Here is a 20,798-nt window from a genome sequence, read left to right as displayed (position 1 = left end):
GATAAAAAGTACCATCAGGCATCTCTTGTCTCTTTCACACTTCAAGAAATGTGGTGTTCTCTGGCAAATGTGAAATGGGTTTTCCACAATGGAATCTTCTCTTCACAGAAAAGAGATCTGACAATACACTGAGGTTAGAAGTGACAAATGGCAGATAACAGGGCCATCATTGCTATCAATCATCTTGACAGCTATGCCATGTTGCTCATTCATTAATTGCAATGCCAGTACAAAACATCATTTACACCATCTTGAAATCATGTTTAATTGAACGTTTGGACTGAATATTGTTAGTTCTTTTCAGACATGGGCACTTTTTATTGCTATGCATGTCCTATTTGTTTTAAAGCACAAATCATTCTGATTTATAACAAACCTATTAAATCTTGTGACAAAAATTTGCCATTGCCAGTGTCTACAGTTATGGGGATCTGCAGACCTCTCTGGTTTGTTTACATTCAGAAGCTCAACATCTTTTAAGGTGCAATGTTTGAGGAGAAAAATGACTGTTGTTTGCATGTGGCTGAAGCTTGTCTGTAAGGTTTTTATTTATTTATGTTGAATTACCACAGAGACTCTTTTTTAGATTTATAGCACTTTTGTTATGTGTTTACTTTCATGCAATTAGCACGAATTTAGTGCGGGTTCCTACCTTAATAATCTGAAGTAGCAAAAATAGGTCAGTATTAACCACCTATAGTGTAGGAATAAAGCAATATCCTCAACTTGTTTCTATATTTTCAACATTTGGAGTGCTCTTTGTTCTTTATTTTCAGAATAGGTCAGAAATGTACTTTAATGTGCTAAATCTCACCACTTCAAAGGGCATTAACTTACCAGTGCACAATACATGTTTCTAAAGCTGCTATGAGCCATCATTACATCTTTATAATAGAGTAATTCATTTTGGTTTTCAGAATAAGCAAATTGAGTATGCAAATTATTTTATACATTTTTTTGAATTGTGAATCAGTACAACCACATTTTCTGAGGATGTGTATTCATTTCAACTGTGTTACAGTATCATCAGTGATGTAAGAATACCTCTATCATCCCATTCCAATGATATTTTTCATTTCAAGTACAATCCACGCTGGACTGTAAATTGAAGTCCAGGTGTAGTTTACTTTTCTGATCTGCTTTCCCATAGTGCTTCCTTGGGGGGTATAATTCAGTTTCTTTCTTTTTAAAAAAAAAAAAAAAAAAAAAAAAAAAAAAAAAGTGTTTCTATAAAGTTGAGGAAATTGCTTTTTTGCCAGGCTCTGGTTATGATATTTGGGCAGACATATTTAGAGCAGACCATATTTATCCAAATGTAAAAAGAGAGGATGAGCTAAAGCATGCCCTGGAGAGCATTGCTGCACACTTGGCTGAACAACAGATGTAGGTTATCTGAATGCTTGGAGTGAAAAATAATGACGTAGGTATTACAGTTGTGGCTTTTGGCTGTTAAATGCACTAAATGTTGTATTGCATTTGGAGATTTTTTTATGCAACATAATGAAGGATGTAATTTTGAATACTGTTTTGTGTGTGTGTGATTCTAATCATGCTTAAGTGTAGCGCTTTGACTAGATTATGAATGATACCTTTTTGGCGAGAGTAAGCATGACAATTAGTACAGGTTAATCAAAATGATGCTTATACCAAAAGCAAATACAAAGATGTCCAAATGCTGTCCAAACGAAGGCAGATGCAATTATGCTATGCTCAGACAGTCGTGGGAAATGGAATATGAATGAGCAGATGTGCTTCTGTCAAGTGTACTGCTCTGCCAAGTATGGGTCCTAATTGCAAGCCTGAGAGAGACAGCATACTCAGACACAGTTAAAACTGTGAAAGATTAACTGTTCATCAACGTTGTAATCCTTTGAATATCACAGTCTCATAGACAGCAGAGTTGTCTGCAATCTTCTGTAAGAGACGTGCTTTCAGGGGCTCTGATTTGAAGGCATTACTCCAGGAACTCTTCATCGATCTGCACTGTAGCCATTACAGAGCTGAGATAAACTCTGCCTTTGAAAGCTGAAAATGATTAACAATAAAATGGATTTCTCAGCTCCACAAAGTCTTGCCTCAGACTCTAATTTGCTGAGGTATGACTGAGGTCGCGTTTGCACTTCCCCCACTCCCATCCCGTCTATGCTCAGTTAAGCTTCATAATTGTGATGAGATGCTGAGTCTTTCTCATGTCCGCAGTGGTGTGAGTGGGTGAAAGACGCTGGGAGGATGGTAAAATCCCCTGCTGGGCTGCAGACATGCCGATTATCTTCTGCTATATCACAAGCCTTTGTCAGGGAGCCTCGGGTGTAATCAGTGATGGGACTTGAAAAGACGTAACAGTAATGGAACAAGAGCTTGAGCTGTCACTCAGGAGCAGGATCCTAGAGGACTAGAACTAGACCCCACAACCCCAGAGAAAATGGAAGGACAATGGTGAAATCCTATAGTGTGAGCGTTTTTCCTGGCTTTTCGGCCTGACTTTTTTTGTCTTACACGCTATTGGATGTGGATTTTTCATTTTATCAGATGGCCATAGATAGCCCAGATTGAAACATCATAACTCAGATGTGCAGATTAGTTTAATGCAATATGAGACATACTTAATTACAATATAAACACATAGCACTGCTGACAGAAATTTCACAAGGTCCATCACTCTGTAGTTATTATAGCCAAACTGGTAAATTTACTAAGAACCTTGTAGATTTTTACTGGAATAAAAGCCATATTTCACAGTTCTGTTATTTTGCTCAGGTCAGGTTTTTGTCTGGATGGTTCACATTGGTGTAAATCATCTATATTTGTTTTCATTGCAAATTAACCTATGCCCCGAATAAGCCACATGCACAGAGTTTAATCACCCCTGAAATATTTCCAAAAAATGAATTCTTTTGCAAATTGCTCCAGGTCTCTCATATTTGAAGAGTGCCTTCTCCCTACAGCAGTTTAAATATCTCTCCACAGGTGTTCAATGGGATTTAGATCCAGACTCACTACTGGCCACTTCAGAACTCTCCAGCACTTTGCTTCCATCCATTTCTGGGTGCTTTATGAACTATGTTTGGGGTCATTTTCCTGCCGGAAAACCAATGACCTAGGTCACAAACCCAGCTTTCTGACAGTGGGCCCTACATTGTGACCCAGAATCCTTTGGTAATCTTCAGATTTCATGATGCCTTGCACACAGTCAAGGCAGCAAAACAATCCCAAAACATCTTTGAACCTCCACCATATTTGACTGTAGGTACTGTGTTCTTTCCTTTGTAGATTTTCAGTTAACAGTAGAATAATGTGCTTTACCAAAAATCTTGGTCTCATGTGTCCACAAGACGTTTTCCCAGAAGGATTTTGTCTTACTCACAAACATTTTGGCAAATTGCAGTCTAGCTTTTATATATCTCTGTGTCAGCAGTGGGGTCCTCCTGGGTCTCCTGTCATAGCGTTTCATTTCATTCAAATGTTGACGGATAGTTTGCGCTGACACTGATACACCTTTGAACCTTTGAATTTCTTTGAAACTTAATTGGGGCTTATTATCTACCATCCAAACTCATCTCTTCTGTCCACATACAGGGAGATTAGCTAGAGTGCCATGGGTTGTAAACTTCTTGATTATGTTGCACACCATAGACAAAGGAAAATCTACATCTCTGGAGATGGACTGGTAACCTTGATATTTTTGATATTTTTCCACAATTTCGGTTCTCGAGTCCTCACAGTTCTCTTCTCCTCTTTCTGTTCTCCACGCTTAATGTAGCACACAATGCAAAGACTGAGTCAACTTCTCTTCTTTTTATCTGGTTTCAGGTGTGATTTTTACATTGCCCACACCTGTTACTTGCCATAGGTGAGTTTAAACGAGCATCATATGCTTGAAACAGTTATTTACCCACAATCTTAAAAAAGGTACCAATAATTTTGTTTGGTCCATTTTTGCAGTTTTGCATGACATTATGTCAGTTTTGGCTTTTTGTGTTGTTCTAATACACACAGGAAATAAAAAGGTGTATAACAAAACATGTGTAATTGCAATAATGTTCTGGGAGAAATATTTCATTTTGTGGAAAAATTTCAGGTTATAGCTGTGACTGTCTGTAACAAAGGCATCGCCCTGAATAGTTCTAATCTGTTAAGGATTAGAGGGAAAAAGTGAAAAAAGGTCAGATGCTTTAGTTCCTACTGCCACAATAGACAGTAAATCCCCACTTATATTCCAATCTGGCATTTCATTTTAAGGTGTCATGGCTATGCATTAAAGTAATATAGGATGGGTCAAATTAGATTTAAAAACACCTGATTATTGTGTCTACACAGCTCTGAAAACGTCAAATATGTTTCACATTAAGGCACAATACAGTACTTGGGCCAATTCAGTGATTATGTGAACATAGTTTATAACTGCAGTAGCTTCCCAGTTAAATTGCTTTATGTGCCACACCAACATGTGAACACAGAAATATCTCAGCAAACACAGAAATCTTTCAAGAAACCATTGTAGCTTACTCTGTGACCACATTGCTTTATTGTTATAATTAAAGTTAAAGCTAAAATTGTTATAATATGTGCTAATCCGGCATTTATAAATTGGAAAATACTTTGTATGTGTGTGTAGATATGCAGGAATCAGAGTGAGACTGGAAGAGAAAAGAAAGAGACAAAACAGTAATCAATCTCTGTCAGTCTTTTCCTCTCGTCTGCTCTTGCTAAATCTGAATGTGCTCACTTAACGTATCGTGTATGGAAAGTGATATTGATCGATCTGTGAAAACTGAGACACACACACACACACACACATCCTCCCAGGCAGCCCTGCCGGTAATGGAGATTGCTCCGTGACTAATCCAGAAGTGTGGGGATGAAAGATTAAAACAGAATCACCTGCTATAGGCCGAGTGAAGTGACAGACAGAGAGAGAGAGAGATGTTTAAACACAGTTACTAAAGAGCTTAGAGTAGCTGAGCATGGATTTTGGAATTGGGCAGGACACTCTACATAACCTAGGCCATGGATTATAAACACACACACATGCGCATATGCGTGTGCGCGCGCGCACACACACACAAAAGAAGAAGAAGAAAAATGTTAAAATATGAAGGATCACAGCTATTGCATTTTTCTTAAAAGTTAGTGCCAGTGTGGTGCTTTTCACTTACAAGACTGCAGCCTCTTTTCTCTGTAAATGTGAGATGTAAAAGCATTAGCCTGTTTGATGCTGTTAGACAGAATTCTCTATACAGAAGAGTTGAATTCTGCTCATATGAGGCTCATTTAGAAAAAAAATGCGAATGTGACTTAAATTACACACACACACACACACACACACTCACACACACAGACGCACAATTTTTCAGCTTCCAATTTGTTTTGGATGACATTTCCTCAGCCTATCGGGTGTGTGCTTTCTAAAGTGAACATGATCGTGGTGGTAACATAACATCTGAACACGTCTTGTGCAGTATAGATACACAAAAAACACACATATAATAAACATATATATTTTGAAAACATTAGATATATAGAAGGATAAATATTATACACAGTAGTGGAATTGCAACTGTACAACAACAGCACAAATGAGATAAAAACTGTGCGATACATGGTACACCACCAGAACTTAGTGTTTCATCTTGAAGAGACATGAAAACATCCACAGATGTTTGTGTACATTATTTTACTGTGAGAAGACAACTGCAACTATGGCTCTGAATGGAGGTGTCACTGTGAACAAGCTTTTACTAAGAAAAGAAAAGAAACAAAATATGAAGAAAACTCGCACTAAAATATTGCTGCTGTTCTCAGAATAATGGACTGAGAGCCCCAGATCCCAGGCCTAATTATCCTTGAATGTATTTGGGATTTGCTACATGGGTTGTGAGCAGCAGAAAATGTAATCAACTTTGAACAATGAACTTTCACAGACATGGACCTATTATTATTATTATTATTATTATTATTTTATTTATGTATTTATTTATTTGATAGATGCATGTTTGTCTTTTGTTGTCAAAACATTAACAGGATGCTCTAACATCTCAGGATGTTCACAGCTCAAAATAAAAAACACATTGGCTCATTTGCATGTTTCATGCTTCTGCCGTATCCGTGCTAAACAGGCCTATTTTAAAAAAATGATTAAAAAACGATACTGGAGCCTAAGAGCCCACATGAATGTGAGGAGGTAATGGAATTTGCTGTTAGTCCCAGCAGATAATAATAACCGTAAGGGGAGAGACAGGCTGCTGTAGGTGGTGTGGCAGCCTCTAATTTAGCGATTGCTAGGGAGGGGTAACCATTCATTTAACAATCAGTGTTGTGGGAACAGCCATGTGGGAATGTAACTTATGAATACATACAAACACAGACCTTAAAGCGTGGATGCTGAGCTGCTGTCTTGTGTCCATGTGGAATGGCCACAGGTGTTATACTGGGTCATGGGAAGGCAGCTTAGCAGGAGTAAGTAAGGTGGGGGAAGGGGTGATGTGTGTGTGCAACAATGTTCTAAAAAACTACTTTTGTTTTTTTTAAACTGAAAAACACAAACAATGAAAAACTGAATTTTCATTAATTTATTCATTCATTCATTTTCTGTAACCACTTCATTATGTTCAGGTCTGCAGTGGGTCCAGAACCCAACCATAAGAACTGGGCAAAAGGCAGGAACACACATTCATTCACACACTCACAGCAATGGACATTTTCAGAAAACCCTTGACACATAATGAGTCCACCATGTGCTGTGTTCAGAGTAGTCAATTTTTGGTTTGTTTTCATTAAAAATGCACATAATGCTTTTTGTGCTATTTAGGAAAGGGATCTTCCAGACTGTTATCAGCAATAGGTGCAAAAGCAAATATCTCTGATGGTACTGGGGTGCATTATGACATGGATGATTTGCATAGGTTTGGGTTTTTAGAGGAGATTATTGAGATTTTAGTGCTGCACCATGGCTCAACAGGTAGTGTCAGTGCCACATAGCTCCAGGGTCTAGGAGTTGCGGGACTTGAACACACCTCAGATGACTCTCTGCGAGATGTTTGGTGTGATTTCCTTGTGTGTTTCGTCACACACACATATTGGTTGGTGGATTGGCTGGTGGATTGACTGTGTAGTGCTTTGTGTCCAGGGTGTGTTCCTGCCTTGTGCCCAGTGATTCCGGGTAGGGTCCAACCCCGCCTTGATTTTTTTCTATAAGCTGAATAAGCGGTTACAGACAATTAATGAACACATGAATGAATATGCTGTTGTAAGAACAATATCCATGTTTATTTTAGCGAGACATCAGTCTCCATTTAGGCACATCATAAAGAGGAAAGTCTTGCAACAGCAACCATGAACTGTTGAGCAGTTGAAGACTTGTATCAACCAAGAATGGCCTAAAATTCCACTTGAAAAAACAGTTGGTTTCCTCAGGTCCCATGATTGAACAGTGTAATAAAAAGGATAGGTGATGTAATACAATGGTAAACATCCTTCTGTCTATTTTTTGGAGTGTGTTGCAGGCAAAAATTTTAAATGTGTTTGTATTTACAAAGTAAAATCAAGTTGTTTAGTTAAAACAATAAAAACATTTAAAATAATGTTCTAACTGTTCTGTAAATGGGGTTTGTAGATTCCAGATAAGTTTTTTTTAAAAAACATACCTAAAGGTTTTTGAAGCAACAAGATAAGGCCAGAGAAGACACATACAAGCGCATCTCAATACATTAGAGTAATCTATTTCAGGTGTTTATTTATTTTAATGTTGATGATTATGGCCAATGAAAACCCAAAAATCATTAGCTCAGAAAATTAGACCAATTATAATTAAACCAGGGCGGCACGGTGGCGCAGCAGGTAGTATCGCAGTCACACAGCTCCAGGGACCTGGAGGTTGTTGGTTCGTTTCCCACTCCGGGTGACTGTCTGTGAGGAGTTGGTGTGTTCTCCCTGTGTCTGCGTGGGTTTCCTCCGGGTGCTCCGGTTTCCTCCCACAGTCCAAAAACACATGTTGGTAGGTGGATTGGCGACTCGAAAGTGTCCGTAAGTGTGAGTGTGTGAGTTGCCCTGTGAAGGACTGGCGCCCCCTCCAGGGTGTATTCCCGCCTTGCGCCCAATGATTCCAGGTAGGCTCTGGACCTACGTGGAAACGTTGCCTACTGAAAAGTATGTACAGTACATACACTCAATACTTGGTTGGAGCTCCTTTTGCATGAATTACTGCATCAATGAGGCTTGGCATGAAGGCAATCAGCCTGTGGCACTGCTGAGGTGTTATGGAAGCCCAGTTTGCTTTGAAAGCCGCCTTCAGCTTGTCTGCATTGTTGGGTCTTGTGTGTCTCATCTTCCTCCTGACAATACTGCATAGATTCTCTATGACGTTTAGGTCAGGTGAGTTTACTGGCCAATCAAACACAGTGATACTGTGGTTATTAAACCAGGTATTGGTCCTTTTGGCAGTGTGGACAGGTGCTAAGTCCTGCTGGAAAATGAAATCCGCATCTCCATAAAGCTTGTCAGCAGAAGGAAGCATGAAATGCTCTGAAATGTTCTGGTAGATGGCTGCGCTGACATTGGACTTGATATATAACACAGTGGAACAACACCAGCAGATGACATGGCTCCCCAAATCATCACTGATTGTAGAAACTTCACACTAGACTCCAGCAGCTTGGATTGAGTGCCTCTCCACTCTTCCTCAAGACTCTGGGACCTTGATTTCCAAATGAAATGCAAAATTTACTTTAATCAGAAAACAAGACTTTGGACACTGAGCATTAGTCCAGTCCTTTTTCACCTCAGCCCAGGTAAGACACTTCTGGTGTTGACACAAGGAATTGACACTGGCTTGACACAAGGAATGTGACAGTTGTGGCCCATGTCCTGGATACGTCTCTGTGTGGTGGCTCTTGAAGCACTGACTCCAGCAGCAGTCCACTCCTTGTCAATCTCCCCCAAATTTTTGAATGGCCTTTTCTTAACAATCCTTTCAAGACTGTGGTTGTCCCTGTTGCTTGTGCACCTTTTTCTACCACACATTTCCCTTCCAGTCAACTTTGGATACAGCAGAGGATGTCAATGACTGCCTTCTGAACATCTGTCAAGTCAGCAGTCTTCCCCATGATTGTGTAGCCTACTGAACCAGACTAAGGGACCATTTTAAAGGCTTAGGAAACTTTTTACAGGTGTTTTGTGTTGATTATTCAAATTTTCTGAGATAATGACTTTTGGGTTTTCATTGGCTGTAAGCCATAATCATCAACATTAAACAAAATTAATGCTTGAAATAGAATTAATCTATATAATACATGAGTTTCACATTTTGAATTGAATTACTGAAATAAATTAACTTTTTGATGATATTCTAATCTATTGATGTGCACCTCTATTACCCCTGCTTCCTATATCCACCACTGTAAGACACTAGAATCAGTAAGTTTCTCTCCAGTGCAACATTTCACCTCAAACAACTTTGATCATCTGGATTTGTATCACAAAATTTGCTTAATGCTTACATTTAGATAAATCAGTGGAATGACGCCATCATTCAGTAACTTGGGTGTGTGTTGTAGTAATTAATGCTCTTGAGTTAAGAAAGAGCTAAGGTATGTTATTCTCTTCTGGGTTTGTGCATTTATTCAGCCCTTGCTATATTGAATTACTTGTTGCAACGTCTCTGTGGACAATGTTTAAACTTACCCACAATTGCATGTTTTTACAGTAAAATACTTAAATTACAGGGCCTGCTGCAAAGATTTTTTTCAGGGCTTCTCAATTCAAAGCTTTTCTGAACTCTTCATTTGCGAGACAACATTAAGATTTCCATAAAGGTTTGAGAATCTCTCTCTCTCTCTCTCTCTCTCTCTCTCTCTCTCTCTGTTGCTTGCACTCTCTCTGTCTCTCCCTTGCTCTCTCTTTTCTCAGATTCACACACTGAACAGCAGGGGCTTATGGGAAAGGGGGAGGGTTGTTCACAAGCACAAAGATGGGCCACACGCATGCACACACACACACACACACACACACAAAGCTGACCATTCGAGCCCCTGGCTGCATTTTTTAGCCCCTTTGGAAAGTTTCTTAGGAACATGAGAGAAGTTATGATCCACAGGAAACCCCTACCCAGCTGCCTGAAAGAAAGAGAGCATTCAAGCATACACATTGGACATACACAGTCACTCAAACCCCCATGCATACACATACAGCAGTGTTTCTTATATTGCACAAACACACTTACTCTTGACTACTTGTGTAACCTCAATAAAAGCAGCAACCCAGATCCACCCTCCCCCCATACAGGACCCCTTTTGTATATGAAGGAACAGCTAAGCACCACTCCATCTTGACCTGACCCCCTCCTAAACCCTTGGGTGCAGGGTTGTCCGTCTCAGGGCTCTCAGCATTTTTATGTGTAACAGGTTTCACCATGCTGTGTGGACCAAAATCTGCTGACAAACACACATTGTAGGGACATGTCTACCTAGTGTGTATCCCATGTAAGTCCAAACTACAGAAGCAGGCAAATTTAAGATGAAGGCATGTTTCAAGGTAGAGGTTGGGGTAAGGTTTATGGATGTTGTAATTACAGTCAAGGTTATGGGCAGTCTGCTCAAACTGAATGTAAGTTAATAGAATATCCTCAGAAATGCATGCAAACGTGTGTGTGTGTGTGTGTTTGAGAGAGAGAGAGAGAGTGAGAGAGAGAGAGACTTAGGGTCATGTCCAAGATGAATCTCATTAAAATGTGTTGCCATAGTAACATTTTACAACAGACTTTTTGGAATCTCTCCTACAGTCAGCAGTCTTTTCATGGGATGATTATTGAACTACTGAATTACTGAATATCGCGATGCTTCAAACTGATGTGCTGATATCACACAAATAATATCACAAAAATGATTTTTGTTTTGCCCTTAAATTATTTTCCTTGTAATATATATTCAGTAGAAAAACGCTTAATTATAAACTATGCAAAGAGAACATCACTAACTGATTAACACTCAATACATATGTACTGTCAACAGCACTTGGAAAGAATATAGCACAGATTTTCATTCTGGCAAAGAATGCTGGGGGAAATGTAAATGAAACAAAGAAATTCTGGCACATGAGTTCTGCTCTTCAGCAGAGAGGTGAATGGATGAGCTTGTTCAGAAAACTGGCAACGTGGCAAATTTCACAGTAGTATGGTTTCCAAAAATAGAAATGTTTTTTTAATAGTGTTATAGTAATAATAACAAAAATTATTGAATAATATGATATGTGATCAGATGTAAATTCTGTTTCCTAATATTTAGTAACTAAATACTAAATTTGAGTTATGGTGATTCATACTCTTTCTCAATGTATGTTATCACTGAAGCTTAGTAACTACGCCATTGATTTTAAAGTCAAACCAGTCTTATGTTGTGGAGACTATGATGACCCAAGTCTTTTAAATGCTGCTGACCTTCTCATATTTATCCTAGAAACATAGTATTAAATACAGTGTGCATTCGAGATCATAAGGGTTAAATGGGATTTCTTTAGGGCAGTAGGGCTAACAGCAGGGAGACTGGGGCAGTTTTGATATTGAGAGGGGAGATCTGGGTCATTGTCACACACAATCCATGAATATATATTCTAAAAGGACTCTTATGTATACTCAGCGTGTATCTACCCATATGTGCATCTGACATGGTTCTAATCTCATGGGATTAGGGGATCGCTTGCTGGCGGGATTAAGGATTGTCCACAGCAACAGCTGTCCACTCTACACACGCAGACACACATACAAACGCAGTGTATTACAATATTGATGCAGAGTAGAAAATAGAACAAAAATGTAAAAAAACAATTCTATAAATATCATTATATTATCGTGTGCGCACTGTGCGCAAATGCAATGTTGTGTGTGCGTGTGTGTTTGTGTGTGTGTGGAGTTGTGTGGATATGACCCTGTAATGAGGTCTTTACCCAGTGACCAGCTTACCTCCTACCTGCGATAAACATTATTGATCTCTGCCTTCTGCTAACTCCCTGACACATTCTCTTTCCCCATCTCTCTCTCAGACTCTATCTTCACCTCCCCTTTGGTTTTTCTTTGTTTCTTCCTATTCTTTCTAATCTATCACTCTCCTCTTTTCTTTCAGCTCTCTCTCTCTCTTTCTCTCTCGCTCTCTCGTTTACAGCTGTTCTGTCAGGCTGTTGGCTAGCATCCAGTGTACAACACAAGCAAGTCAAACCAATTCATCATAGCAAAGAACAAGAGTGCGAGAATGGCAGAAGAGAGACAGCAAAAGACAGTACATTTCCATGAACATTTGGTTGTGCTTTATTATATTCTTTACTCGATTTATTTTAACCGGGGGTATACAAACCAGTCAACATCATTATTTCATAATAGGAAATATAATGTGCCAGATTTAAGCGAATTGTTAGTTTTTAATCTGCCAAGCCCTGTATTTTCTTTTATCATTGCTCTATAACTCACACAAACCCATATGCGTGTGCATGCACACACACACACACACTCCACACCACACACAAACATGCACTCTCCATGAGTGAACTCACCCTCACAGTCAGGGCCAAGTCAACCCCTTAATCATGTGTTATTCCAAATTACACCACAACGAAACCCTGTCATTACAGAGGAGGATACGCGGGCGCACGCACACACCCACACACAATTACACACACACACACACACACACACACACACAAACACACAATGTGCTGGCGCACACTGGTCTGCAGGTTCAGATGCTAGAACCCAGGTCATATTGCCACTGTTATAAATAAACCTCATATCTCCAAATTGGTATCTTGAGAGGAGAATTGTTAAACTGTTAAATTTCTATTTGTCACAGTGTAAAAACAGCTGGTGTTTTCAAATCATAATCAAAAATAAAAACATAAATAGTGAGTTATAAAGCTTTAATAGGAAAGAAACCACATGCTTTTTGCTTTTATCGATGACCAATAATGGAATATATTTTTCTGCTCTCTCTCTGTCTTTTTTAAAATGTTCAAATGAAATAAGCAATAAAATCTTTTAAATTTGACTAATTAAAATGAATAATAAGAAGGTTTTCTGGCACTTCCTTTAATTAATTTATTTTTTTTAATGATGAGGCTTTACTCTTGCACTGACAATATGCCAAGCAGAAAGAGTTAAGAATTTTTCTGATCAAAAGCAGACTGACCGTGTGATGTGAGATGTCAGTTGATAGAATTACACACCTCAGACTAAACGTTCCATGTAGTGTAATGCTCATGGAGTGTCTGTTTGAGCAGTGCCCTTTGGTGAAGAGCTATTAAAACAGAGTGCATTGTGGGCTTTGTTTAGCCTGCATTCTCAGCTCTGCCCTGTGACACCTTCAGAAGAGACCAGCACCACATCATTTGTGTTGTTTTGACAGCTGATCCAATGGCCTCTCTCTCTCTCTCTCTCTCTCTCTCTCTATGTATTTGTGTGTGTGTGCGAGAGAAGGAGGGAGGGAGTTGCTGGGTTTTAATGTTTTTGGGGTCTTGCTGGGACACAGGCCAGCCAGTCATATAAAACAAGGTGACATGGGGGAAGGGAAGATAGGGAATACATGCCATGATGGAGGGAAAGAGGGGGAATTCTAAAGGCACAAGGGCTGAAGCTGTAGGGGTTGTGTGATGAGAAAGGTTGCGGCCAAAAACCTGCTGGTGGACCAGATCTTATGCAATCTTTGCTTTATTTGGGGTTGCTACACAGTGATACATGATCCAACTCTAGTTTGTTATTGGGAACTGTCAGAATTGAACCAAGGGCCTTTTTTTCTTACAGAGGAAAATATGCAAAGATCATTTTATGTTCAGGCAGCAAATCTATATATATATTTATTTAAACTGTGTCATTAGAATGAATGGAAATATTGAGCACAACTAAATTAAGCGTATACGTTGCATACTGAGCTAAAAATAATACTGATCTGAATACTTAAGGATGCTCGCAGATGCAGATACAGGGTCAAAAACAATGCAGGCAAAAGAAAAGCCATGCTTTCAGGCTGTAAAAGCTAACATAGCCATTGAAGTGTTAGTGTTACTGGAAGGAGGGTAATTCCTCGCTATCTTGTTTGCGACTCATTGAGAGTGAGCTGACACGTTACGTGTAAGAGAAGGTTTTTCTCCGGCTGGATTTGGAAACCTCTTTAAGAGGGAAACTGGGTTAAAGGCAAGGGTTGCCCCTAGCAACGAGCCTCCCTGTAAAATGGCTCCTCACGCTAGACCCTACTGTTCTCACACACACACACACACACACACACGCTCACAGAGTCTCTATGGTTTCTCCATTGAGGGATTTACAAAGACTTCAGTTTATTTTGTGGAGACTTACACTAACCTAATCAAACTACTACTAGGCTAACCCTAACTTTAACCCAAAAACACGTCTTCAGGCTCCAGTTTAATCCATTGCATTGTGGGGACACTTGCCCTAACCTTAAACCTAACCTCACAGTAACTTTAACACCTCTTCACCTTAAAATGTAAAGATTTTCATTTTGAGGAATAATAAAGGCATTTTTCCCATAAGAAAGGCAAGTCCACAAATGTGTGTGTGAGTTTATCCTCATAGCATGAAATACACACACACCAGTGAATACATTTAATCATGAATCGCTACTGTGCAATTTGTTTTCATTATGAGAAATAAATATCTGTATAAATCTATTTAATTCTTACTACCTCGCTTAATTCTTGAGGGCTTTATTCCCTTCTAAGTGACATTAGGCATTGAACATAATGATATTACCAACTGCTCCAGGGCATCCCATTTTATTAAAGCTTTTCTATGAAGGTGAAATCAACACGGTGTTGACAGTTTGCCTGCATATGCTATGAGTACAGAAGAGGTGTCTACAAACCCTTAAACATGGTCATACGTGTTGTATTGTATTGATGGTGTCTTAATGTGTACAGCTCATGTTCTCTCTTTTATTAAATAAAAGTCCATTAATACTCTTTCTTTTTTAGACACAGCGTAGATCATCAAAACCAGTGGATGAGGAGAGCTCCGGAGATGAGTTCTATGATGACGAGGACCTTTTTTCCGGTTCAGGATCTGGCAGTGAGTGTCTCTCTCTCACTCTATCTGTCTCTTTGTGCATACGTGTGTATGTGTGGGCCTGTGTATTACAAATCATAATCATTTTCTAAAAACAACTATTAAAAAACTAGAAAAGTTAAAAGGTAACATGCAGTCTTATCTCATGTTGTACAGCTCCTCTTTAGAAGCACGCTTGCAGAAATGGTGATAAAGGCTAAACCACTGCTTTTAATTACTTCCTGTTTTGCTTCAATTATTCTTCCCTTAAATGAGGGTAGAAACCACTGGATGGTTACATTGATTTTTTTTACTGTCCAGTCATTAGAAGCTGTTGGTTTACTTTGGGAAAACCCACTTATGAGGGAATGGTTTTTATTTGTTAAGACATTTCTTAACTCTTAAGATCCAGTGTAATGTAATGGGAAAGGATTTAAACCAGGACTTCCAGATCCATCATTACTCAGTGTTTTAGAATCCCACCATTTTGTTTATGAACGGAATTAATGATAGATTGATAGATAGATGACAGAGGTAAAATTATATATACAGTTAATATTAGAGTAATACTTCCTATGAATCTTTTCTGTATTAAACTGTATAAGCTTGTATAACTGCCTTACACTCTTGTCTAATACAACATTGTTTCCAAAAAAACTATAGATTTTTCTGAGAAAGGTTATTCTCATTCAATAGTGGTATCCAGCCATTCCCTAAATCTTTCCAAAAATATTATGTACAGCCATCTTAATTCACATTCATTGTCTGCAACTGCTTATCAAGTTCAGAGCTGCACTGGGCCCACTCAGAATCACTAGGTGAAAGGCAAGAACACACACTGAATAGGGTGGCAGTCCAACACAAGGCAACACACACACACACACTCTGTTGGATAGCCTACCAGTCTGTGTTTTCGGACTGTTGGAAGAAACTGGATCACCCGGAGAACACCCACACAACCCACAAAACCAACATATCTCCTCACGGGCAGAACTCCCCACAGAGATTAACCTTAGGTGGGGCTCGAACCCACAAGCCCAGGACCCTGGAGATGTGTGACAGGTGTGTGACACCACCTGTTGCACCACCATGCGGCCCAATTTGCAATTTTTCTGAACTATTTGACAATTCTCTCACAAAGTTTGGCACAATGTGGTGAGCCACAATCCACTTCTGCTTGCAAAATCTAAGCCATTGGAAGACGCTACTTTTCTACATTTTATATGCACCTGCTTATAGTGGAATGTTGTAAAATGTAATTAGAATATTTTATAAGCTTTTCATTCTTATTTTACCTCAGGCCCAACTTTTTGTGGCGTTGTAGGCATCAAATTTTTTATCTTGTTTTATATGTACAGAACACAGTAAAGTCGGTCAATGTAAATCATTTCTTTCTAATTCAGGTTGCCTAAGAGATTATAATACATGTTCATAAGTTAATAAGTATATTAGACCAGAACCTTATCATAGTGAGTCCTAAAACCACACCTTTTTTGTTCCATGAAATTGTCATTTGTAATGTATTATGTGTCCCATTAAAACTGTATGAGTACATTTATAAAACATAAATTCATACAGGATTTATAGGAAGCATTACCAAGATTATTTTTAATTATTGAATTGTATACTTACACAAAGGCTATAATATTACACATTACAGATCACACTGTACGCCCTGAAAGGGGATCAAGGTAGTGGCATGCATGAGGGAGAATGATAAAGAGAGAAAGAGAGAGAATTTGTGACAATGTGACAGCAAATCTGGATGAGTGTGAATTGCTTGCTGGGGTGGCAGCTGCGTTATTTAAAAGTCCTGCACACACTTCCAATCCCCACACCAGCTGGTATGATTTTCTCAACACCTTTCTGTCTGTCTCATCCTCTCTCTCTCTCTCTCTCCCACACACATACACACTCACACACTTTCCACAAGTTCCTCTGAGGATTTCAGCCCCTTGACTCTGAACGCAGCATTCAGTGAATTGTCCCACATCATCTGTCACAGATCTGTACTTCTGTTGAGTAAAGAACACAACTCTTTGTGTGCCTTTCTGTGCAATCACCAGATTTTCAGACTAATAAGATTACGGTAAATAAGATCACTTAATCAGCTGGAATCTGGGTGGGGACAGCCTTGTTTTTTTTTCTGTCTGCCCTCTCTCTATCTCTCTGCATGTGTTTGTGTGTGTGTGTGTGTGTCTGCCTGTCTATTTCTGTGTCTTTTGTGTGTGTAAGTGTCTATATGTTGGTGTGTGTGTCTAGATGAATGACACAGTTATTGTTTTTTCTGAAACTACTGAGGGTCCAATTAATGAAATAAAATACATGTGTGTATATAAACGTGTGTGCAAAATTCAGAGACCATTATTTATATTAATACTGATTTAAAAGAAGTTATAAGTATAAGTTCATTGTTCATTAGATGCATTCCACATGCATAAGGGAGAATACCAAGTATGAGCCTATTCATATTTCATATACCAAAAATTGTGAGAAGACTAATAAGAGCAGTGAGACTAAAAGGTTGTGTGGCTGTCAACCTACACTTGATTTTTGTGGTGGTGTCACTGCCCAATAAGGTATTGGACTGTTTGTGTTTGTGTGTATACATTGCTGCAATATGTCATTACTGTATCTCCCCATATGTTGCTCCCATGGATTTTTTTTCCCCATCTTTGGACATTACAATATTGCAGTATTTCGATTGTAGTTTCAACATCAGTATGATCAGCACTTTATATCTCAAATTAAATATTTTATAAAATAAATATTTAACATCCACTGCTCTCTCTCTCCCTCTCTCTCTCTCTATCTATCTACACCCTTCTGTGTCTAGTACCAGATGCAGAGGTACGTCCCACTGAAATGGGCATTTCCTTCACTACAGAAGTGCCCCTCCCACTTTCAACAACACAAGCCACTGGACCCGCCCCCTCAGCCCCACCTGCTGCAGAACCCAGCAGTACCCCTCCACCAGAAACTGAGAGAGAGAGTGGTGTGGGGTGGGAGAAAGAAATTGAGGACAGGGAGCTGGAGATGGAGATGGAGAGAAAGAGAGAACAAGAAAAGAAGAAACAGCAGGAAATGGAGAGAGAAAGGGAGAAAGAGCGGGAGAGGCAAAGAGAGAGGGAACGAGAAAGAGAGAAAGAGAGAGAACAAGAAAGGGAGAGAGAACGAGTAAGAGAACGAGAAAGGGAAAGAGAGAGGGAGAGAGAACGAGAGAGAGCAAGGGCAAGGACTACGACTGTGCCCCGGTACTCAGCAGTTCCAGTGCTGATCACAGACTATCCTGTAACCTTGGGTGACACAGAGGATCTCAGCACCACAGAAGAAGAAGAGGACCTTTACATCACTACAGAAACATCGCCTCCATTCGATACTTTCAGCACTGAGGAAACCATCACAGATGGCATCACGACCACTGAAGTTCTTCCCACCACTGCTGCCTCCACCACAGCTCAGCCAACCATGAGCCCAACCATGCTCAGCAGTGCCCCGTGGCCATGGAAACCAAAAGCTACACCCAGTAGAGCCACGCCAACTGAAAGCAGTACACGTTCTGTGATCACCACCACAGTACAGGTACCGTAACATCAAGGACTGGGTTGGTTTCATGTGGGATACAGCTAGGAACATATAGTGTGAATTAAAATAAAATGTGGTAAAACATTTTTATGATTTCAAAGGTTTAAAAAAAGGGAAACATTTAGTATATTTCGTGTACTTTAACAAACAGTTGATGAAAGATTTGTGCACTTATACAGTATGTTTGTGTATTTAGAAGTGTATTATTCAGAATTCATAAGTGTGCATATGTGGACTTATGTGGATTATAGCTACCAAACATTTTGCTTTCTTTTACCTCAGGTGAGATCTCCAGAATCAACAGTCAATAATGAAGTTGAAGGGCCAGGTGCCAGCGAGGATTCAGGTATCCGGGAGGATGAAGATCAGCAAGACAATGATTTGGGACGAGGCAAAGGTGTGACTGACAGGGGAATGGAGCCTGATCTGACCGGCAACTCAGTAGATAATGGAAGTTCAGCTGCTCAGCTTCCTCAGAAAAACATCCTGGAGAGGAAAGAAGTTTTGATAGGTAAGAAAACCTGTTGACATCTGAACTCTTACTTTTCAGAGATCATAATTCATTAATAGTTATCAGTAAAAACTGCCATAAAAATACAAGTTGTTTTTTTGTATCATGAAAAAAGAAGAAAATCTTTTTCCTTTTTTGTAACATCTTATTATTTTGCGTTATAATGTCACATTCATTCTCAGAATTCAGGAAGCAAACCTACTGAACATTGTTGTATAACTGAAATATTTTGTATAGTAGATTAGATACTATATATGTGTTTATAGATTTATTATATTGTTTGTTCTTTTCTAACATAATTTCCTAATATTTAGCCATTTTCACCCCATGAACCTAATAGCAAGTAGATGCCTCCACTAGCTCTATTTATCTTTATCCTCTCATTCTCTTTTTGTCTGTTTATCCCTTCATCATTTTCTTCCCTCTCTCTCCTTCTGACACATTGTCTCTCTCTCCTCAGCTATTCTGATTGGGGGACTGTTTGCCTTTGTATTTGCAGACTTCCTGGTGATAGGTAAAGCTGAGCTTTAGGGTAGAGTGTCCCTAGCGTCATCCAAAAGCCCCACAGCTAGATCTACTGCTGGGAGAGCTGTAATGTAGAATGAGGCCTATAACTCTAGTTGCTTTAGTGTTTATGAATTTGTGTTTGTCCATTTCTTTCTTTCTCTTATTCTCCTTTTTTATATATGTTTGTTAGGTATGTTCAACCAAAGTACAAAGAACATTTCATGGAAAGTTAGGATGCTGTGCAAATCATTTAAAAGCTATATTTGATTTGAAATTGTACAAATACAATGCATCAAAACTGACAAATGTTTATAGTTTTTGGAAAATATATTTGCCAATTTATAATTTTATACAAGCAACAAATTTCAATAGAGTTGGGACAGGGGCATATTTAGCACTGCGTTGAATCTCTCTCTGCGCTGAACACTCTGTAAACATTTGGGAACTAAGGAGACCAATTGCCATATTTTTGAAAGTGAAATATTTTCCCATTGTGTAGATTTCTGCTGTTGCTCCAAACTTGTATATATAACATTAACAGTGCCATCACAGATGTGCAAGTTACTCATGCCATATGCACTGCTTCATGTGCCATATATGCCACATGCATTATTTCTCAACCCTGGTCCTGGAGGCCCACTGCCCTGTGAGTTTTTAATGTATTCCCATCTCCTAACATAACTGATCCAACTATTTCTGCTCATCAATAGCATATTATTGACCTTATGTAGGAAAAGCACTGAAATATGGAACAGTGGGCTTCCAAGACCAGGGTTGACAAACACTAACATAATATACCCCATACCATCATGGATGCTGGCTTTTGAACTGTGTTCTGATAACAAGTTAGATGCTCCATTTCCTCTTTAGCCCGGAGGATGTGGAATCCATGATTTTTAAAAATTAATACTAATTTTAATTGGCACAAGCCAATTTTCCACTTTGTTTCAGTCCATGTTTAGCCCTAATTAATGGCAGTGGTATGTTTATATGTGGTTCCTTCCTGGCATGATAGACTTTTACCTTGCATTTGTAGATGAAGCATCAAATTGACAGTGGCTTTCTGAAGTGTTTCTGAGCCCATTCAGTGATTTCCACTACAGAATCGTGCCTGATTTTAATGTAGTGCCACATGAGAGCCTGAAGATCACAGTCAGC

At 39.1% G+C, this 20,798-nt stretch overlaps 1 protein-coding gene across 2 annotated transcripts in view; it reads left to right on the top strand.

The window, feature by feature from the left end:
* Positions 1-20,798, top strand: part of sdc3 (syndecan 3) — a 39,069-nt gene that overhangs the window by 13,217 nt on the left and 5,054 nt on the right. For both annotated transcript variants that reach the window (XM_066675364.1, XM_066675365.1), the window contains exons 2-4: positions 14,968-15,061; positions 17,874-18,619; positions 18,905-19,133. In XM_066675364.1, the coding sequence (XP_066531461.1) occupies positions 14,968-15,061; positions 17,874-18,619; positions 18,905-19,133 (1,069 nt within the window). The remainder of the gene's footprint in view (positions 1-14,967; positions 15,062-17,873; positions 18,620-18,904; positions 19,134-20,798) is intronic.

Source organism: Hoplias malabaricus, chromosome 6, assembly GCF_029633855.1.
Source record: "Hoplias malabaricus isolate fHopMal1 chromosome 6, fHopMal1.hap1, whole genome shotgun sequence".
Lineage (NCBI taxonomy): Eukaryota > Metazoa > Chordata > Actinopteri > Characiformes > Erythrinidae > Hoplias > Hoplias malabaricus.
Note: the sequence above shows the minus strand (reverse complement) of the source record. Positions and strands in the feature narration are given on the sequence as shown.